At 43.1% G+C, this 23,508-nt stretch overlaps 2 protein-coding genes across 2 annotated transcripts in view; one reads left to right on the plus strand and one right to left on the minus strand.

Moving 5' to 3' along the window:
* Positions 1 to 453, plus strand: part of LOC125435351 (cytochrome P450 2D15-like) — a 16,195-nt gene extending 15,742 nt beyond the window's left edge. The window contains exon 8 of the mRNA XM_048501540.1: positions 400 to 453. Within this exon, the coding sequence (XP_048357497.1) occupies positions 400 to 453 (54 nt within the window). The remainder of the gene's footprint in view (positions 1 to 399) is intronic.
* A 2,129-nt stretch (positions 454 to 2,582) lies between these two features.
* Positions 2,583 to 23,508, minus strand: part of LOC125435008 (RNA binding protein fox-1 homolog 2-like) — a 29,704-nt gene continuing 8,778 nt past the window's right edge. The window contains exon 2 of the mRNA XM_048500959.1: positions 2,583 to 2,828. Within this exon, the coding sequence (XP_048356916.1) occupies positions 2,598 to 2,828 (231 nt within the window). The 3' untranslated portion in view covers positions 2,583 to 2,597. The remainder of the gene's footprint in view (positions 2,829 to 23,508) is intronic.

The raw sequence follows: 23,508 nt of genomic DNA on the forward strand, positions 1-23,508 counted from the left end.
TAGGGGCTGATGGGAATTGTAGTTCCTGAACATCTGGAGAGCCGCAGGTTCCCTACCCCTGGACTAGCCCAAGGTCACCCAGCAGGAATGTAGGAGTGGGTAAACAAATCTTGTTCACCAGATAAGAAACCGTCAATCATGTGGAGGAGCAGGGAATCAAACCCAGTTCTGCAGATTAGGGTCCACCTGCCCTTAACCACAAGCCATGCTGGCTGAAGGAATCTGTAATCCCTGGAGACACCTTATGGTTGAGAAAAGGAGCATGTAAATGGCTTTGCGAAAAGGAGTTTGTAAGCCTCTTTGAGACACCTTGTGATTGAGAGAAGCGAGGTATAAATCCACATTCATTTCTTATTATACAGAACTTAAGTCAACCAGTCATGCTTTGTCATGTTCCAGGTTTACCTGGATTTCACAGTGGGTGTGATCCTATGCACACTTACCTGGGAGTGAGCACCATTAAATAAATTGAGACTTTTTTTCTGAGTAGAGACGCACAGGGTTGTGCTGGAGTGAACAGAGTGTACATGAGTGCTCTTCTCTTAAGCCAGTGGTTCTCAAACATTTTCAGCGGCCACCCCCTTGGTTCCATAAAACTCATGCCCAGTGCCCCCTACCCTATAAAAAAAGCTTTATTCAAAACAGTGGTTTGCTCACGGAGGAAGATAATGACAAATTAAAACCAATAATAAGCAATTACATCTCTATTCAAAATTCAATTAAACGTTTTATTTTAATTTATTCAACAACATGATGAACTTGACCCAGTGATATCAGTTTTTCAAAGTCAGGAAAAAAAATCAGATAGTTTCCACCAGATTTGTCAGCATAGTTTCATAGCTTGACCTATTGCAAATAAGTGACCAACACAATTGCAGGTGCCCACCTCCAGCACCCCCTGCTGTCCCCTTGTCTCTTATTGTCCCCCTGGGTAATCCTCCCGCCCTCCAGGGGGCAGTACCGTCCACTTTGGGAACCACTATCTTAGGCCAAGATGCTGCTTTCCCTTCAAGCAAAACACATCACTTAATTTTATAGCTTCAGCAAAATCAACTGTATTTCAGAAATGCGACCCACCTTATTTACTAGCTACTGCACAACAGCACTGTTTAACACTGTGCATCTCTCCATAAAAATCTGAACTGCAACTATGATCCAGTTTCTCCTATTGAGACTACTGCACTCATGAAGGGCTTTTCCATGAGGGAGAAAAAACCCTGCTATGAATCAGCCATACTATAAGAGAACTGAAAGCATTAAAAGATTAAAACCACCTCTGTGCACCCAAGGTTCCAACTATAATGCTCTTTATTAGGAAGTTAAGACTTAACAAGTGGCTTAACGGGTGGATAAAGCTTTCGTTTGGATAATCTCCAGGCATGTTGCCTGGTTCAGGACTACAGAATGATGTAAACAAGAATGAAAAAGGTAAAATATTCAATCAATAAATGGGTGCACTGCAGACAGAAAGTGTCCTCATTTACTGTTGATCAATTGTAATCATGATCCTAAAATGCATATCATTGCTGTATTCCATCACTAAAAGGAACAATTTTTTCCTGAATCACAGTTAACCCCCCCCCCCCCCATCTAGAAACTCCCATCAAAAATGTATTGTCAAAGGCTTTCACGGCCGGAATCACTGGGGTGCTGTGTGGATTCCGGGCTGTATGGCCGTGTTCTAGCAGCATTCTCTCCTGACGTTTCGCCTGCATCTGTGGCTGGCATCTTCAGAGGATCTGATGTTGGGAAAACAAGTGGAGTATATATCTGTTGATATATATCTGTTGATATATACTGTTGATATATATACAGATATATACTCCACTTGCTTTCCCAACATCAGATCCTCTGAAGATGCCAGCCACAGATGCAGGCGAAACGTCAGGAGAGAATGCTGCTAGAACACGGCCATACAGCCCGGAAACCACACAGCATCCCATCAAAAATGTTTTTCTTATAATAATTCCACAACTGGCGAGTCTGGTCATCAAATTTGGGGGCCTAAGGTATTCTTGACTCTTAAATGAGATCATCTAATGAGCTCCCTGTTCCTCTCTGAAGCTGTAAGTACTACCTTACCATGCCTGCCTTATTCTGAAAACAGTAAGCAGAGAGCAAGTGCTTTACATTAGGCAGGGTGAAGTGAGGGTCTAGGGTGGCACTCCCATGTGGGTGGCACATTTTAGATGACTGGTCATCCTGATCCAATATACAGAGCAGTCTTTGTGGTCCACTAAGAACAAAGAGGTTAGCTATCAATGGGGAGGGAGAGAAAGATACGGACTGGTTTTCATACATATAATGTACATCCTCTAATTAATCCAATTTTCAACATCAGTTCTATAACCAGCTCATGTGAGCCTGCTTATCTGCTCTCTGCAGTGACTGGGAAGAATTCTCTCCTTCAATATATTGGGGTTTTTTTACCAAGAATGTAGAGATAAAACAAAAAAACAGCTTGGGATAGAAGAGGCATTCCTGCAAAACCTCAACTTCTGACATAAAAAGATTTCACGGGTGCCATCTGATACAACACAAATGCAATCACATCTCAAAGAACTAATAGTGAACTTTGCTGCTTTATGCCTTGCAACTCATACCGTAAGTGAGCCATTCTGTGTAGTGGCTGAATTCGTGTTTTGCTCTCCATGCGCCTGTGTATTGCCATAGATTGTCAGATTGTGCTCGCTGGTCTGGCCTGCATAGTCCTGAGTGTGGGGCACCCCATACTCTGTGGGGATCCCATTCTGTGGGGGAGGTGGGAATGGGATTGTTGTGAATGGCTGGACCATTGTGTCAGGAGTGGCTGTCGGCTCCTGGTTACCCTGGAAAGAGAAAAAAAAAGAGAATGGAAGTTTAATATACCGAATATACTGAAGAAACAAATAAGAAAGTACATAAAACTGGAACATTCTATCAAAGGGGGGAGGGGATCCACTCCAATTCTGATACGTTATCTCAGCCACTGTTGAACTGCAATGTTACCCTAAGTAGGCAGTCTCCACTTTAGTTAGGGGAATTAGCTGGAGATAAGGAGCAAGAAGAGGGTAACTGAAACTGATAACCAATGTATACTAGAATAGTCCCGTGTGAATACTTTCAAATGAGCAGGCAGCTGTATAATTAAAACACGGTTTTATTGAAGAATAAAAATAGTAAAATAAAAAATATTCTTTAAGCCGTGAACACAGACAGTTTACAAAGTTTACAAGAGCTGACTAAGAGGGAAGGGAGGAGGTTGGATAGGGTTTCAGGGATGGGTGGAAGTTAACCAGTCTGGAAGGGATGTCCAGGGAAAGCGGCAAAGAAGAAAATGACCAGCTTCCAAGTGCAAAGGAAAGAGCCCTCAGGCAAATGGGAATGCACACATGGATCCAGAGCGCACACAGACACACTACAAACAGCCAAAGGACCAATATTTATACCCCAAATGGGTCCTGAGGCTGCTGATGGAGCACTGGCTAGACATGTGCTCACCATGGAGTCCCCAGCTAGAGCCTCCGGAACAGACCCAAGGGCAGCCCTGTGCAGAGTGAGTTGCAGCGGTCCATCCTGGAGGTGATCATTGCATGGATCACTGTAGCTAAATTAGGTTGGTATGAGGTAAGCTAGCAAGAAAGACAAAGATCTGATTGCTTTTCCAGGGTTCTAACAATAAGACAGGAGAGGATCGATGAGTCGTCAGGACTCAAGAGAATGCCTGGACCAGGGGTAGGGAACCTGCTGACAGAGGCTGATGGGAATTGTAGTTCCTGAACATCTGGAGAGCCGCAGGTTCCCTACCCCTGGCCTGGACTATTCTCTTGAATACTGATTGATTGCTAGGATGGGTGCAGGTAGGGTAAGTAATGCTCTGCCCGAAGTGCGGATTATATCACTTTACGGTGACCCTATGGAGATTAGCTAGCCCCATTGATCAGCCAGGCACGCCCTTAAGGCCAGGGGGAAAGATTCAGCTGCCAATCTCCTTCCTGCCCAAGCTTGATATACAAGATAGATCCCAAAAAACCCTGTAAGGCATCCATTTTGTGGATGTAGTGTCTTGCTTTTATGCCGGTCTTTGATACCCGTGCCTTCATGGCACACCTTAGCGGGAGAAGGGGTCTGACTGCTTGTAGCTAGAAAAAGCAAATAATCTTGTCTCCTAGAAACCATGCACACACATTTCATTAGCATATATAATGTGCAGAGTCAGTGATCAGATCAAGGTTTCATGATCAAAAGTATCTAGAATCCTATTACTTAACTGAAAAATGAAGCTATTTAGCTGAGATATCAGGCTCTTCCACATAGTATCATGATGGAGATTTTTTTTCTCTTTTAAAAAGGCAGAAATCAGGCAGTGATATTAGTGAATACCAGAACACACATCAGTGCTCAACTTAAAATGTTTTCTAGTTACTGGGGCAGACTAATCCATTTCCATTAGACGACAATGGTAAATGTAAAGAATAAAGTCCTACATAATCTAGCCCCATGTCCAAACTAGAAAGGACAATATCCATGGGTCTAATGCATAGACACCACCACAAATTTAGAGGGATTTAAAAGGCCACAGGAGCTCAATCCTGATCAGGCCTATAGCAGGGCAAGCTGAGGTTCGTTTGCGCCCCCCAACACACACACACACTTTCAAGCACCAACATGGCTGCATTCTACCTGTTTTAGCACTTGAAAAGGTGCCCAGGAGAGGATGGCCAAATCTGCATCAGCTCATTAAGGGCCCAATCAGGATTAGGCCCTTACAGAATTTTGAAATCCCTTTAAATTGGCAGCAACAATCACATATCAGACCTATGGACACTTTCATTTCCAGTTTGGCCATCCAAGGACTCTGGAATGTCTCCTCAGTGTTCTTCAACTTCCGTCCCCCACTCATTTTAATGTCAAGAAGGCCCTCCATAGGATGTCCTATCACCTGTGGATCAAGAGGCAGCAATCAAATGTAGACCCTAGCCTTCTCTGCTGGCACCCATTTCTATGAAACTCCTGCCTAGCGAAACCTCCCTGCTTGAATGTTTCCTGACCGCCAGAAGGCACAATAAGCCCTTCCAGTTTGGCTAAGTCTTTAATCGGATGAGATGATGACTAGGTCTTAACCCCGGTTTACAATTTATCACTCTTGCTGGATTACTGTAGATTATCCATAATTTTATATTTAATTTTATTAGCTTTTATATTTTGCATTACAGCATATTTTGTATTTTAAATGTTTTTGCAAGCTGTTGCTAAAACACATGGGCTAAACAGTAGAACAACTTTTAGAAACATAGGCTTTGATGATGCCGAATGGAAACCAAACATACAAACCAAGGTACCAATTTACTGGAATACATACATCATTCTTTCCATGCTTTTCCAAATAAGGGAGTTATGAAGAACAAAACTGAGAACATGACTCACCGTCTGCCTCTCCCTTCAGGCAATCATGAGCATCACTACTTTCAGACAAGGCATTAATTATACTCATTCCCCAATTTATGGCATCCCACAGAGATGGCTGTGCAGTTACAATGGGTGTTTAGCAGCACTTTCCCACAAATCCTGCTTCAGATGTATCAGATGCTTGACCTCTATTAAAGAGATACGACAACCCAAGAACTTCAACGTGCAAAAAATGTTGGCTGAAAAATCAGCACGCATTACACTTATGACATTCTGATCAACGAGCACTCTCATCAGCCTCCCAGGCAGCATGAAATCACGAGGGCGCTTAAAGGGAAAGGGGGCAGAGGGGAACCTGGCCTGCTTGAGTCCTTAGCAGGTTACAGTAGTTTGGCAACATGCCCCCCACCCCCCATCCCAGTCTAGAATACTATGATTTTCTAAGCATTGAGACCACTTGGAAGCTTATTAAGAGTCCTAGTTGGGCTGGGGGAGGGGGGGGGGAATAAATCAGGATCCAAAAAAGTGTTTATTTTGATCCTATTTAATCTTCTCTCTGTCTCTCATTCTCTCTCTCTCTCTCTCTCTCTCTCTCTCTCTCTCTCTCTCTCTCTCTCTCTCTCTCACACACACACACACACACACACACACACACACACACACACACACACACACACACACACACCCCTCTTTAAAATGTGAAAGGGACCCTAATAGATTTTTTTTACACGTAAGAATGAAAAGATGTAAATTTAGGGGGAGGCACACATTTCCCAGCCCCAAACCCAAACCATGAGATCTAAACAGCAAATTAATCTGCTTTGCATCATGAGTTAGATGAGCAGCTTTCTGTTCCTTCTGCCCCAAAATTTAGCAGTTAAAACAACTGGGCTGCAAAATTAGACTACTGAGGTTCAAAATAGGTCAGAAGCTAATCTAGCTTCAAACAGCAGCAGGGATGTCCTGTTGAACTATACTGGAGGTGATTTTGTAAGCATTTATTTCTCCCTCCCCAATTATTCCTCATGGACACCCACCCCGTCATTCAAACAATAGAGTTTTGCTCCAAAGTTTTAGATAAGGAGGCATTTTCTTGGTTGTGCTGGAAAGTGTAGTCAAGTTGCAGATGACTTATGTAGGGCTTTCAAGGCAAGATACTTCAGAGGTGGTTTCCCATTGCCTGTCTCTGTGTTGCAATGCTAGACTTCTTTGGGCGTCTCTCATCAAAATAACACCCAGGACTACCCTGCTGATTTGACAAAATTGGGCTAGCCTGGGCTATCTAGGTCAAGGCAGATTTTTAAAAGGGATTCCTTTAAAAAAGGAGTATGAACAGGGTATTCTTACAAAATTATGGCTAAGATCCCCCAAATACTATTACAGAAGTCAGTCACTGAAAGGACACCATTTTGAATCGCGGTAGAGAGAAGGCATCCCAGGAAGCCAGCTCAATTAGACATAACTACCCTAAGGGAAGGAACAGAAGATTGGGATTGCAGAAGACCACTGTCGAAAGTAAAACGTGACTGTAAACAACCACGGACAACTCTAGCTTCTACGGGTGTCAAAGGTAGATTTAGATTTTCCTCTCCAGTGTTAGGAAGTTTTAAAGTTACATTCAACCTTGTGATTACCCGCCTGCATTCTGCATCAGTACATTCCTAGGTGAACTATGTCATATGATTTTTTTCCTGAACATATACATCAGCCCTGAGATGCACAGCATTCCAGTTAAGCCAAACATTCTAGATATCCCATCAGGGGCCTAAAAAGTTTCCACTGTATTATACTCTTTTGATTGCTTTATTCATGGCTTTTTCCAACAAAAAAAATCACATGATCATTCCACGTACCGTATGAAATGCAAAAAGAGCATTTCTGTACTATAAATGTAAAGATTGGGAAATGAACATTACGTCAGTTGTTTTGTGTACCAGGATAGTAAAATACATTTGGGCTATCCTTCATGTACTGCCAAATTACTTGTCATCAGAAAACCAGTGTATAAAGCCTCCCCAATTGAGATGCTAAGCTTCACCTGGTATGCTTGCTCACAGACCTGAAAACAGCACAGCATGTTGGAACGCTGAAAGACTCCACAAAGAAGAAGGAAATAGCACTTTAGCATAAGGTACAGTATCACTGATCCGCTTCACCAAAGGGAATCACAGCTCTAAGTAGTTTTGTAGCAAAGAAACGGAAGGGGGCTTGACACAAACTAAAGAAACCTTTCTATGGCCTTATCAAAGGGACTGTGACTCTCAGCCAGGACAAAATGAAATGTTAAATTCCAGCTAATGCCAGGTTGTTCAGATACTGGCCAAATTTATCTGGCCAGTGTCCCGTGGGAGTCACACAACAACACATGTCTGCAGTTGGAAGAAGGAGAAGGAAGGGCATGAAGGGATCATATTGCAGAGATCCATTTAGAAAGACCACACAATGATTACTGGTTTTGTTGATTGAATCCTAGTCCTTACAGGGTACAGCCATTCATTATCTTAACATAAGATGCCGTTTCTCTGCAACTGCCTCAAAGATTTACAATTATTTTCCAAGGGCTAATTTCATTAGTATAAAGCACTAAACATGCAACTCCCCCTCTCTCCTTCTTTTAATTGCTCTAAACAATCAATTCCCCAATATGCCATCCTTAGGCAACATGGTCCCAGCCACTGGGACACATTGTGCCTACTTTCCACCACATCTCCTGACCCCTTCCATACTCCTTCCTTTCTCTTTACAAATTCCCTTTGCCAGTCTTCCATTTCATTCACACTCGGCTCCACTCCATCCCATTCACCTATTTTCTTTCCCTTTTCCCTACTCTCTTTCAAGTCTGTCCTTAATTCCAATTCTGTGTTGCTTCAAGGTACGTCAAAGGTAATGGGAGAATGGAAAGGTTGAAGTGGCAACGTTCTACAGCTCTGGAAAGCAGCCTCAGCTTAAAAGTAACAGGCACCTGAGCTCACAGCTTGGCTCCTTGTCTGGATGAGGGAAAGAGTTTGCTTGACCACAACTACAGCTCTTCCAGGAGCAGAAAGGAAGAGAGAAGGAGGGACCCTCATTATGATCTGCGCCCCCGTTCACGGCAAGCTCCATGGTACACCGAGGAGCTGCGCCATATGAAACGGGTACTCAGACGGCTAGAGCGAGTGTGGAGGAAATCTCGTGACGAAGCTGCGCGAACATCTTATAGGACGTTTATGAAAGCCTATGAGATGGCGACGAAGGAGGCGAAGAGGGCTTTCTTCTCACTCCTCTCTCGCGATCTGCTAGCTCTCGCCCGGCACAATTATTCCGTGATAATTCGAACTTTGCCCTCATTATCAGAAGCGTTGTTCTACAAATTCCCCAATTGACTATTAGCTGCGAGGCATTTATGAGCTTTTTTGCCAGATAAAATCGCGATCAGCCTTCCTCGCTTCAGGACCTTCCCTTCGCCACTTTGACCTCACAATAAGTGAACTGGAGGCTCCCTTGCCGCCTTCTGGTCCTTTTGTTTCGACCCCAGTTTTTCCCCTAAGCTCTCCGAAGCCGCTGTTGATAGGGCCTTGGCTGCTGTTAGACCTACTCGACCTCGTCCTTTCCTCTGGATCCAAGATGCCCCTCCTGGGTTTATTAAAACCTGCCGGGCGGAGTTCACGTTTAACCCCACCTTGCTGAAGATCGAATTAATGACTCCCTTGAGCAAGGAGTCTTTCCGGGTGGAGTTGAAGGAGGAGCAGTGGTCCGCCCACTCTTGAAAAGACCACTATCATTAGATCCTAGGGATCTGGGCCACTCACCGCCCAGTCTCGAATCTTTCGCTTTCTGGGAAGGTAATTGAGAGAGTGGTGTTGAGAGCAGCTTCAGGAGCTTCCTGGATGACACATCGGCCTCTCGATCCCCTTCCAGTCCGGCTTCCGTTGGCGCTGGGCATGGGACGGAGAGCGGTTCTCGCATTAAGCTGTCACAGACACGCCTTCATTAATGCATGCAACTAGACCGCGGCGGATGCGGGCGCTTGCCTTGGTATTATTGGACCTTACCGCAGCGTTTGATATATGGTCGCATCGCGGTACCTTTTGACTCGCACCGCCTGGCCGCCTTCCGGGATCCGTAAGGGCAGTGTCCTCTCAAATGGATTGTCCTCGAACTTCTTTGTGGGGCTAAGTCAGCTTAAGTGTGGTAGTAGGGACCAAGCTCTCCCGGAGGAGTGCCTTCCACTCTTCCAATGTGAATTGTGCCTCTGTGGGCACTGCTGTCCCCATTGTTATTTAACATCTATATATCGCGACCCACTTGCTTCAGTTGGTAACGTGAGCTTTGGGTTGATCTGTCATACCAGTACAGCTGATGACACTTCCAGCTCATTCTTCTGTTGATGGAGAGAGGAGTCCGTCACTGCTCCCTGCGGCTCTACAGCATTGTTTGGAGGCGGTTGCTGGTTGAAAGTTTTGCAACCAGAAAGCAGGTTAAAACTTAATCCATCGAAGACGGAGATCCCTTTGGCTTGGCCGTGGGGGGGGGGTTGGGGATTTCCAGTCCGCCGGGTGGAGGGGCCTCATTGGCGCCGCTTCACCCCTCTGTCCGCTAGCCTGGGGGGTCCCACCTGGATTCGTCTCTTTCAATGGAGCACCCAGGTGGCCCATATAACCCGGTTATGCGTTTTTCCGCTATCTGGGCGCCAGGCCCGACGGCTGGCTCCTCTTCGCTTTTCCAACACACGGACCTGGGCCACTGGTGATCCATGCAGACGTCACCTCCAGAGTTGGACTATTGTAACTTCGCTCTACGCCGGGCCTTTGCGCGTTTGATCCGGAAACTGAAACTGGTCCAGCACGCAGCTGCTCGGGCTGCTCACAGGTAGCGCCTTCCGAGGACCACATTACACAACTCTGTGTTAGCGCCCGCCTGCACTGGCAATTCCCCAGTTGAATTCGAATGCGTCTTCAAGGTGTGGGTTTTGACCTTTAAGACCTTTTCACAGCGACGCCTGGGACCCTTCTGTGACCTTCGGGGACGCGCATTACCCCATATGTCCCAGCGCCTCGACCTTCATGCGTTGAAGCAGAGGCCAATTTACTGGAGATCCTCTGGCCCCTTCAACAATGATCTGCGGCTGGCAGCCTCCCACTTTCGGGCCAGGGCTGGCCTTTACGGCTCTGGCCCCTGCCTGGTGGAACACTCTTCCTCCAGCTGTCCGGGCCCTGCGGGACCTTGGGGATTTCCGCAGGGCCTGTAAGACCGAGTTGTTCCACCGGGCTTTTAGAGAAACCAGCCGCTGAGTGCCCCCTTCCTTCCCCTAGGTTGGAATCCCAATGCCAACGGGATCCATTATTAAGATCTATGGTTCCCTTATACCACCGGGACCATTACCCCCTCTTGTTAAAGGGATTAGGTCTAGATAGGACGCCATCTTGATATATTATAATTGCTGTTTTATTATAACCTATGGATGTTTATGATGTTTTATGTGATTTTATGATGTACACCGCCCAGAGCCCTCCGGGGATTGGGCGGTATATTAAGTCAAATAAATAATAATAATAATAAATAATGATAAATGACAGTAAATATATGAGGAGCTGAAAGTGATGAGGAGAACTCATACTTCTGGAGACTCCGCCAAGGAAACCAACCCCAACCTCCTAGCATTTACCAACCACTTGAAGAATACTGTTCCACCCACCCACCCACCCACCCACCCACACACACACACACCCCTACCTCAAATAAAATTACTGCACGCAGGCTTATGGTTTTCCCAACACTGGGTTTAAGTAGATTCTCCTCAGAGCCCTGGATCCACCCCAGACTTGTAAGATGGTAACTAAGGCTACACAGCACAATTTAACTCAACTGAATATTGAGCTCAGGCAATTATGCTACTACTAGCAATAACTGCATGCCATCAAGTTACATCAGATTCATCATGATACTTGGTAGGACCATGGGGTCTTCAAGACAAGAGATGAGAATATTCCCTTGAATAGTAACCCTACTCTTCCTTCAGGGTCTCCTATCCAAGTACTAACTATGTCTAATTCTGTGTATTGTTGAAGGCTTTTACTGAGCCGGAATCACTGGGGTGTTGCGTGGTTTCCGGGCTGTATGGTTGTTTCCAAGCTCTGATAAGATCAAGTTAGTAGTCAGGGCTATTCAAGCTACTGATTATTTTATTACCAAAAGCAATACAGATGATCTGGCATCATAAAACAATACTCTCTACAATTCTTCTTCAGTGTACTCATACTTACCACTCAGATTTTTAATCCAGCATTTCTCAAAATGGGTTTCAGGAACCCTGGGGTCCCTAAAACCTTTCCTAAGACAGAGAATAAGTGCTATCTGGCTATTGTGAAAACAGAACCGTCTCAGTTTTCTAGGAACAGGGGAAGGGACTCTCTGCTTCAGGGGAAAAGGAAGGAATCAGGTTCACTCTCTTTCAAAGAGTCAGAGCTACTGTTGCCTGTACTCACCTAGCTTCCATATCACAAACAAAAAATGCTCTGATTGGCTGCTAGATCCCAGCTTTGAGAACTCTAACAAGTTGAGTGGCACTAAAGAGGTATAGTCATCATAGTAACATCTAGTACAACACGGAACTGGTGCTTTCTCTGTTTACCAATGCAAAGGATCGCAGCATAGGCAGGTATATAGATACAGAAAGACAGGCTACATCCAAAGCCTGTACAGCCTCAGCCAATAACCAATAGGGAAGTTTCCTGTTGTCTACAGTGCAAAGGAATAAGAAGTGTTGAAATCTGGGTCAGGGTCTTTTGAGTGGAGGCCCTGTAAAATCAGCTGCTCTCTGCGATGTGACCTACAGACTGCGAAACATTTTTCTTAAACTTGCATTTAAGGTGTAGCTGATAAAAATTTCACTGTGTTGTACTGTCCAGCAGATTTAGTAACGCCACTGTACCAGTACCATGCCCAAAGTTTGTGTAGCATGTCAGCATCATAGCACATGAACAAAACTAATTGCTGTTTACGTACTTTCTTTCAGATTACTACTAGCCCCTTGGGAATTAACAATCTAAAAATATGAGACACATGCCGGTAACAACAAAAGACAGTTTCTTTTTGAAGCACCACATTTGCTCAGGGAGTTTTCCGCCAAATCTGGAAGCAGAATAGAGAGAATTTCAAGAAAAAGTCATCCTTACTAGTTTGGTTTCATGGTTGCTTTGCTCACCCACCATCACTGACCTTATCCGAATTAGCAGCAATCAGCACAAGGTTTAATATAGCTGGAAACAACTTGTTCATGTCTAGCATATACCTGAACTCACATTCCAGATACCTGCAAAAGGTTTGGGAAGGCAAGTACCAAAACAATTGGATGCAGCAGAAACAGAGAGAAGTTTCCTTTTCTTCCAAGATATAATTATTCCCACAATTCCCCATTAGCTCACTTCATCTACGTCACTAACACAGATTTGACATTTTTCATCATTCTGCTTCATCGCACAGTCTTACACAATTTGACAAAAGCAAACCTTCAGCAGAGACGATCTCCACAAGGCAATGCTGGGGCAAGAAACTAAAATAAGGTAAGGACAATCTGCATTCTGTGTTACAAAAAAGAGGGGGGGGGAGAAATCCATCACTGAATATCCTCTAGTGCAGAATCTAGTGATACTTCGAGTCTCCAAACCAGAATTAAATATAGAAGTGCTACACTGATAACAGTATTAATAAAAAAAATATTATTATATAGAATGATCAGAATTCGAAACTCCATCTCTGACACATGCTTGATTTCAGAAAATCTGGAGTGCTGCTTATATAACAAAGAGCAATTCACACTCTGCCATATTGCTTGGACCAGAAAACACTGTTCCTCTGGTCCTTCTCACCAGTCAAGCCAACAATTCCAAATGAGAATCCAGGAGAAAACAGAAACCTTCATCAGCAGCCAGTTAAAATGGGAGGTGGAGAGAGGAGGGAATTCTGGGAAAGGATAAAAGCATCTGAACTCAATTGTAAGTCTTGGAATAACTGCAAAGTTTGAAAGAGCACAATGAGTCAGAACTGCAGACAGACGGACATTACTCATTTTCCTCTGAGGGGTAAAGGATTTGAGAATCTGCACATTTACAGAAAGCTCCATTCCTCCTGGAGCCTTCATTTTGTGCTCTAAATCCTCTACCATCAAGTCATTGTTGCTGTGAGCTACATGCACAAAGACATTTGGGGCAGCCCCAGCAAGAACAAGAACTCGACACAAAGCGAATTGCATCACTAAGCCAATGCAACCACTCTATTTCCTTGTATGCAGGAAGCTGAAAAAAAACCCAGCACATAAATTTGTCATGGGTGGCAGGTGCAAGATACCTGTGACTGCTTTCCCTTAATGCACATAAAAATGGAAACTTCACGTCTGTCTTTGGTTTCCTCATAGCCTTTAAAATAGCTACTTGCCCCAGGGTCCTTTTGTTGTGGTTTTGGATACCTATTTTTCATATCTTGAGGGAATGTCTACAGAAGTGTGCCTTCCTTCCAAACTTGTTTCCTAATGTTTATGCCTGGAACTACAGAAAGTTCTTATCTACAGCCTTACATGCAGTTTCCTCCTGCATCAGAGCTGCTGCTTTCAAAGCTTGAAAATCAGAGCCAGCTTTCCATTTAGGAAACTTATTTGCCAGTGTGGTGTAGTGGTTAAGAGTGGTGGGCTGTAAATTGGAGAATCGGGTTTCATTCCCCATTCCTCCACATGAAGCCTGCTGGAAGACCTTGGGCTATTCACAGTTCTCTCAGAACTCTCTCAGACCCACCTACTTCACAAGGTGCCTGTTGTGGGGAGGGGAAGGTGATTGTAAGCAACTTTGAGACTCCTTAATGGTAGAGAAAAAGGGGGCATAAAAACCAATTCTTCTGTGCACATGGCTAGAGTAGCAAAAGGATCTTAGAAGCACCCAAAGAAGACAGCCTCCCCACAGAAAATTATACAGTTTAAATCAACTAGAAAAATTTAACAATCAGGCCCAATGCAAACTCTCAACAGGGATTCATATTTAAAGTGGTTTAATAATTGCCTGTAAGAGTCACCTAGTTTCTCTAGAATACCGGTCACAGTTTGCTGCAATGATAATGTAACTTTCTCCAAGAGCAATTTCTGTGTGAAGACACAAAAGCTCCCTCAGCTACCCTTCAAAGCCACTCACAAATTAAGTTATTCCCGGTAAACACAAAACACATACAGTAGAAGCTCAAAGCTATAAACACTCTGGGGGGAAAAGGATGATGGTTCCAACACATACATCATTGTGAAAGATCTCTCAAACATTTGCTCATCAAGAATCCAGCTAAAAGCTTTTAAGCATTTATCTGAACTCCCACCAAGATCCCCAACCAGGAAGACCCTTCTGCTAGTTAAGTGAACTCTCTCATTTTGCATGTGAGCATTCTTAGCTAACCCCATATATCATTCTAAAAGATCCAGACTAATAAAAGCTGGCGAGATCTGTTTTCATTTCATCTACCTGATTGATAACCCCATAAAATAAGTTAGGCCCAGCATGATCCCAGCTAATGAATAAGCCAGGAATTTGAACCACCCCCCAATAAAGATTTTGATGAAACATGACGTGTGGTCTGCATCTTTTAACCTATATTTCTGTGAATTAGACTTTGGTTGGTTTCACTTGATGAAAGCCACTTTGAATCTTGCTGATCAGGAGAAAAGCAGGAGATAATTATTGTTAGTGTAAATAATATTTTAAAATATCACTTCGCTCGGCCACTAATCAGTTGCTGCTAAAATAGCGTGTTTGATTCTAGGAGTCTTATAGAACTACATTCAAACTACTAGATCCTCTTTATAAGGGACCAATACATGAACACAAATCCACAGCTTGTCCTAAATCTGCAGGTAAAGGAAAAGGGTTCAGGATATGTGCCACCACTGAGTTCTGTCATGCCGAAGCAAACCATCCAAATATCTAGTAGGATAGAAGTCACCATGGGATAAAGTCTGATGGGAGATTTCAAGGCAGGCTTCCATCTTCACCTCAGTACAAAAAAACAAACAAAAAGGATTTACTGCAGCCAACCTCTGCTGATCCTTCATTTTGTTTTGCCTTTGTCAGAGTCTCTTATCTCCATTTTTGCCACCCTTTACAACTACCGCTGAATCAGCAGGAGCCAGGTCTCGCAGCCAGGATGAATGAGTCAACAAACATCAGGAAACAGTCTTGGAAGAAAGTGAGATTATCCACTAGCCACCAGAGATGCTAAAACAAGGATACGGCACAAGTCTTGAGCTAAGAGGAAATTCATTACTTTGATGGTAACTGATGGAAAAGAACAGTAAAGTGTGTTTATTATTACTGAAAAAAGAGCCAACATGCAGACCATCCATCCCCTGAGGCACCAGGATTACCATCATGCTGTACTGCCTTCATGGCATTTAATATTTAAACAGGTCAATAAATATTTCAGAACACAGTCATCCCGATAAGAACTCTATTAGTATAAAAGCAAAGACTAATACTGCAGGGACATGACCGCTCTTTGTCCTAGTCCCCCTCCTTCCTAAAGCCTCCACAAGGCATCTGAGAAGTTCAATGATCTGCAGGTGTGGAAGCTTTAGTTACTTTGCGACCAACCCAAGAGACAGGAAGCTGAATGAAGAATGGAAGAATCCTGGCTCTTCACCCACCCTGAAATTCAAGAGCAGACTGTACGACACACTTAGGGAAGCACAGAATTAGTCTTTGTTCATTTGTTTCAATCTTTATGTTGCTAGGTCTCCCCCAAAGATTAGACTCGGTTTTTGAAGAATGAAATGTTGACTGCAGATCTGAGTGACATGTCTCACCCAGTGGCCACTGAGATGCATGCCTCAGTTTCCTGCTACAAGTCATTCTTGGATGTGCATCTTCCTATAGGACAGTGGTGGCGAACCTATGGCATGGGTGCCACAGGTAGCACTCAGAGCCCTCTCTGTGGGCACGCGCAAACAGAGTCACCACCCCCTCCCACACACATTTAGGCTGGCCTGGACTGCTGGGCTCGATTATTAGCATTAAACCTAAGACCTAGTTTTGGGGAAGCAGTGTAGGTAACCCTGTTAAGCACTGTTAAACCCCACTGATTTTCATGCAAAGAACTAACGCGTAATCCTTTACCTGGGAGTAAGCTCAGTTGCTGGCAATGGGGCTTGCTTCTGAGTAAACCCTCCTAGGGTCGTGATTCATCCGTTGGAAGAGTTGCACGGTTGCTTCAAAGCAAAGCCACCGACTACCACCAAGCTTACTCCCGAGTAACGTGCACCTCGGAGCCAACTGTTTTTTCTCAACTAAAACCTCAGTATTTGGGTTAAATTGCCGTGTTGGCGCTTTGCGATAAATAAGTTGGTTTTGGGTTGCAATTTGGGCACTCGGTCTCGAAAAGGTTTGCCATCACTGCTATAGGAGCAGCAGTGGTGTGGGTGTACGCTAATCTGGAAGAACCAGGTTTGATTTCCCGCTCTGCCACTTGAGCTATGAAGGCTTGTCTGGGGAATTCAGTTTAGCCTATGCATTTCAAGATGGACTATAGGAAGATAAATACTCCCATGTTGATTGGTTGCTGCTGACTTTTGTATACTGAATTTCAGGGAAGAAGTTTCTTACAGCAACAGTAACCTTGACACACAATCAGCATCACTAGTAAGTCAAGGATCTACATTTCCCTAAGCTAAGGGTACAGCAGAAGCAACGACAGAGGAAGTTTTACATCATGCTTTTATTATTTTATTCTTGAAAAACAAAATTGCTGAATATTATTTCATCAGTTCCATAACCTATTCCTGCTCTGTGGCATGAATTAGCTCCCAAATGAAATTAAAACATTTCTCAATGTCAAGGGTAGCACACAGTGCAGAAAACAGTAATCAATTATTTACTGCTTCCATGCAGAGATGTGAGGTGGAAAAAAATTCTGCAATGGAAAATTTTTCCAGTGCTTTATTTTTTTTTTATGGGAAATTTTTCCATTTCTGATCATTCATTTATTTCATAAAATTAATGATAATGAATGGAAGGTATTGTCAATATAGTATCAGACAAGGGTTGCCAGTTGTATTTAATTTTTTTCAGGGGATTATCCACAGGAATCAAGTGAGAGCATGCATGTATTTTAAATGATTTTTAAATGGAGGAGGGGACAGAACAAGAACCAACTCAGATAATTCCCCTCCTTGCAGTATCAACAGAATGAACTGACAGCACAAACACCAATAATGCAATAAAGTCTTACATGGAGTTCCAAATATTTATTTATTTATAATATTTGTCCCCCACCTCATACTAGCATCTCTAGGAGGCTTACAAAGGTTAAAAACAATAAAACCACAATAAAACATCATTAATAAAATATTACAATTAAAACAACAATGAAAATCACATTAAAATAACCCCACACTCTCTCCCCAAAAAACACTTGACCAGCAATTGTAGAGGGGGCTTGCTGGTAGGCTAACCAAAAGCCTGGGCAAAAAGGTAGGCACATGGCAAATATCTGAGGGGAAATGTTTCCAGATCCTGGAGACAATCTTGGAGAAAGCCCTCCCATGTGCCCCTGCCCCCCAGCAAGGGAAGGTACCACCAGGAGTGCTTCCCCCTGCGAACACACAGAACCTCCGTCTTATGGATCTACATCCAGCATCACTTTGTTGGTCCTCATCCTAATCATAAATTCTTCCAGGCAGTAGTCCAAAACACAGAGTGCCTCTCCTGACTGTGATGAAATGGAGAGACAGAGGTGGGTGTCATACACATATTGACCTCACCCAGTGGCTTCATATCCATGTTGAACTGTGTAGTGGACAGTATTGAGCCCTGGGGAACCCCAATGCTGTTGTCTGGAACCGACCCCAAAGGTAGGAGAAGAACCACTGTAACAGTGCCCCCCCAGCTCCATTTCCTGGAACCAGTCCAGCACAATACATGGTGTTTCGTATCAAAACCCACTAAAAGATTTTTAAAAATCAACAGGGAAGAAGAAGAAGAAGAAGAAGAAGAAGAAGAAGAAGAAGAAGAAGAAGAAGAAGAAGAAGAAGAAGAAGAAGAAGAAGAAGAAGAAGAAGGAGGAGGAGGAGGAGGAGGAGGAGGAGGAGGAGGAGGAGGAGGAGGTTGGATTTATATCCCCTCTTTCTCTCCTGTAAGAGTCTCAAAGGGGCTTACAATCTCCTTGCCCTTCCCCCCTCACAACAAACACCAGGTGGGTGGGGCTGAGAGAGCTCCGAAAAGCTGTGACTAGCCCAAGGTCACCCAGCTGGCATGTGTAGGAGGGCACAGGCTAATCTGAATTCCCCAGATAAGCCTCCACAGCTCAAGTGGCAGAAGGAGGAATCAAACCCGGTTCCTCCAGATTAGAATGCACCTGCTCTTAACCACTACGCCACTGCTGCTCCATAAGTGATGAGTTCAGGGCTTCCTTGTGAGCTGCATAACCAAGGGGGCTTTGTTGCCAAAGGTTTGCTATTGGTGTTGCTGTTGATTTTTTAGCTGTCAAGTCACAACTGACTTATGGTGATTCTGTAAGGTTTTCACAGCTGATTTATGGCAACCCTGTGAGGCTCTCAAAGCAAAGGAAGTCAGGTTTTTTTGTTATGTTTGTAATGCTACTACCGTTAAATAACACTATTGAAGGGGGGGGATCATAGCCCCTCTTCTGATCCTCACAAGTATACATTTATGTAAATATTTATTAGCCACCTTTCTATGTTATAAGAACACAAGGAAGTTTGCAATATACATAATGAATTAAATTAATGATCATCATTTGGCTTTTCAAGGCCTGAGTGAGATCTCCAATTTTGTGTGATCATAAAACACAGAATGTGATCATTTCATTTACAAAAAGAGGCGAAATGGATCAGGAAACTGGAAAATCCTAACAAAACAAACAAGTATAGTAACTATTCTGCAATATTAAGACAACTGTCAACCACCCACACTTCAGCAAATCCTTTTTTTAAAAAAAGAAAACACAGTCACTCCATGCTAAAAAACATGTTATTTTTTATTTCCCTTTGCATCTAAAACTTGTTGTCTTGAAAGCAGAGCTGAAAACTACTGGTTGCTGCACATAAGTCTTCCTTCAGTATGAACCAGAAACGCCCAGAAGTGCACTTAATGTCAAATTCAAATCTTCTACATAGCCTTAAACAGTACATTTTAACTTATTTTTATCTCTATATGGGGATTTGGGCTGCCCCGCTTACTATCAAGGGAAGAGGTAATGAGGCTACCTGAATGCTCATTACCAGCAGATGCTGGAATAAAATGTTCTATCAGTTCGTTATTCTACGCATTTCTTTCCACACTGAGAAACTCAGAATAGTAACACTGAGTTATCCTGTCATTCTCTAAACATGGCATGACCAATTTACTGAACTTTAATGCCCCAGAAATAACTGTACTTCAGACATACAAAAAATCTGAACAGGTAAATGCGATAAGGACATAATACATCTCACTGTGCATTTTTTTAAAAAAATCTCTGTACATCTAGAACTCATAACCAAAAGAGAGTCTTGCTAATGTAAATACTACCAGTATTGAGCTGGTTCAGAAAACTGTGCGCTCCCTGGAATTGGGGTGGAGGGGAAGCAGGGTTCAGTCTTGGGCTTGCGATTCCTTCAACAAGGAGAGAAGGCATCACGTTTGGAAACGAAATTCAAACAGGGGACTGAGTTCAAACAAATCTAGAACCTCTAATTCATTCGGTATCTTTTCCCTGCAGGGAGGAGAGAATCCAGGAAAGAGAGACGACTCTTTCCACAGATGAAAATCACTAGGAAATGTATTTAATATATGTTTATACTGCCATTCCACAGCTCAAGGCAGTTCATGTAAAGACACAAAGAAATAATAATATAATATCCGAAACACTGATAAGACACAAAGTGCCAGCCAAGATGCAAGGGTGCGGGGGGGGGGGGGGATCAGCAAACCTTCATGTGAAATAAGTGGGTTTTGCAATCTACCTGGCAGGCAGTGATAGCAGAAGCGACCTGGACCACCTTAGGAAATTGACTCCATCACTTAGGAATCATTAATGTAAAGGAAGCTAATATGAATGTTATAGAAGGCTCCAGAAAGTGGAGCAACTGAATGCATTCAAGGGGACTGAGAAGCTAGAGAAGGCCTGATGCCTGACACCAATGGCAACCTCAGTGAGGAATACCACTACTTAGAAAAATAAATATCTGGGTTTTATTATTTTCGTTTTAAATCGTAATGTTTTAAATTATGACTTGTAAGCTATTTGAACTCCAAACTGTGCCTCTTCTTAAATCAACCTTATCCAAGTTTTTGTATTATTCCATGTTTCATTTTATATCCTTCTACCTCTTAACTACCAACTTCTTGAATGCATACAGACCCCTCCATTTTACTACCTTGCTTCCAAGCTTATCTGCTATCACCTCTTTGTATCTTTCCCCCAATCTCACCTTTGACCCTTCAACTTAGCTTGTATGCAAGAACCAGTGTTGAATAATAGACAGACCTCAAATTAGATACCTTACCTGTGCTAGAGAGGGTGAATCCCAATTTTCAGAAGACTTCCAAGTCAAGCTTGTGCATCCCATTACTGAAGCAGATAGGGCCATGGATGCAAACCTATGGCGTTCCAGATGCTTATGGACTACAATTCCCATCATCCCCTGCGGGGCTGATGGGAATTGTAGTCCATGATCATCTGGAGTATCATAGGTTCACCACCACAGAGATAAGATGTCATATAAATAAGCAAGGCCTTCGTAAGGCAACTGCTCTTGTAAGAACTCTGTCTTAAAAGAACCACTCATTCAGCTGCACTTTGGCCGCCCATCTTTACACTGATTATTACAGTTTTGATAAAGGGCAGGTCATACTTCTTACTTGGCATCTATAGGATGTTGACACAACATACGTTCTGATGTACAGTGGTAAGAAATGCAGGCGGCTAGTTGATACACTGGGTCAACCTACAGCCAATAGTTAACACTAATTTAACACAAATTCAGTCTCAGAGAGAAATCAGTTTAAATATTTGTAGGGTCCCCAAATTCTAACAAAAATGTCAACCAAAGCAAACTGCAACAGGGAATGACTGCAAAGATATAAGGTTTTATCTGTTGCAATCTAGGGAATAGCTTTCTATGATCTCTAAAGGTGAATCTTCCACTGGTTTTCAGGGGGGAGGGTGAAATCTTTCATCAGTCTCTGATAGATTACTGACCTCAGCTTTCACACAGAAGAATTCAGCTTTGATTTTATCAGCAGATATCATAGCTTCTTTAATGCAGATTGTGAAAACCACTGACATGGGGTATGAGTTTTAAAAGAAATTATTTCTACACGTTATTTACGGGAAGAAAGCACATGTCATACATGCAGGTACTTGTGAGTGAGTTGCCCTTGCACAGGGTCAGGCTTTGGTAGATATTTAAGGAGGAGAATCGACCACAGCTGTGAAATAGTCAGAAGGTCTCGGTGTACTTCACAGTGTAAATGTTTCATAGCAGACAAATCCAAGGGACTATTTAATGATAGACTTTTTAAACTGCATAAATTGTTATGATTAGACTTTAGACTTTTTAAACTGCATAAATTGTTATGATTCCAGGTTAAGGCTACAACAGTTCAGCATTCTGTAACGGATGGGTCAAACCTCCCCAAATCAAGCAACAAACTGTTTAACTAGAAGAAAACTAAATACTACATTGATACTGCACATTCTTTGCAGGCATGAGGCCAGTGTGATCCATAAAAAGAGGGAAGAGGTGAATGATGCAAGGAAGAACCCCAGAGAAAGGAAAATAATCAATTGATCTATTATTCACTGCTGGGTTAGATACTCCCATTATCTCTGCACCATAAAAATGTCTGATCCTGAAATAACTTTCCACAACAGGAGTCCCTTGGCACCTTAAAGTCTTACTAAATGTAACCTTGAAGGTGCCACTGGACTCTTTGTATTTTGCTGCTACAAACTACCCTGTTTCCCCTAATATAAGACATCCCCCCAAAATAAGACATAGTAGAGGTTTTGCTGAAGTGCGAAATATAAGGCATCCCCCGAAAGTAAGACATAGCAAAGTTTTTGTTTAGAAGCATGCCCGACGAACAGAACACAGGAAAAATAAGACATCCCCTGAAAATAAGACATAGCACATCTTTGGGAGCAAAAATTAATATAAGACACTGTCTTATATTCGGGGACACACGGTAATACTGCTGCTGATCTGAAATTAACCTACAAAGTGTAACCAGTTCAGACTGAGTAGGCCTTAACACTGCTTCCCTGTTCCAGCTCCTCTCATCATGTACAAGCATCATGTGTGTGCATATATAGCTCAACTAGAAGCTGTGTGCCAGTGTGGGGTAATGGTTAAGAGTAGCAGACTCCAATCTGGAGAATCAGGTTTGATTCCCCACTCCTATACATGAGCAACAGACTCTAATCTGGTGAGCTGGGTTTGCTTTCCACTCCTCCACATGAAGCTTGCTGGGTGACCTTGGGCTAGTCACAGTTCTCACAGAACTCTTTCATCCTCATCTACCTCACAAGATGCCTATTATGTTTGTGTGTATGCGGGGGGTGATTGTAAGCCATGTTGAAACTCCTTCTGGTAAAGAAAAATGGTGTAAAATCAACTCTTCTTCATAGTATTGCTTCAGTTGGCAATGAAATGGGAGAGGGACGGATGCAGGAAGTAGACTGTGATAGCTCAGGAAGGGCTTTGCTGAAGGAAAGGGCCCTAAAAAGCAATACAGAGGAATGAAAAGATGCTGACCTGGCCAGCCATTGGGGACTGGAAGCTTTTTTTAAAAAATCAATCTTCTATTAACATAATATTTTTCATACAATTGCAACAGAAATGATGTATTGAATGACAATAATGCCATCCAATGCTACTAATTAAAAAGTCAATAAAAACTAACATTAAACTTTGATATTGGAAGCTTTTTGAGGCATAGTTGAGATTTGTGCATGCCCTGTGACTCGACTTTTGTTCAAGTCAATCATGAAATTCAACACTGAACAGAATTCAGCAACTTTTAAAATTCATTTATACTCCCCTTTCTCCCCAATGATGCAAAGCAGCTTTATATCCTTCTCCCCTCCTCCATTTTATGCTCACAACAACCCTGT

This window comes from Sphaerodactylus townsendi, linkage group LG06, assembly GCF_021028975.2.
Source record: "Sphaerodactylus townsendi isolate TG3544 linkage group LG06, MPM_Stown_v2.3, whole genome shotgun sequence".
Classification (NCBI taxonomy): Eukaryota; Metazoa; Chordata; class Lepidosauria; order Squamata; family Sphaerodactylidae; genus Sphaerodactylus; species Sphaerodactylus townsendi.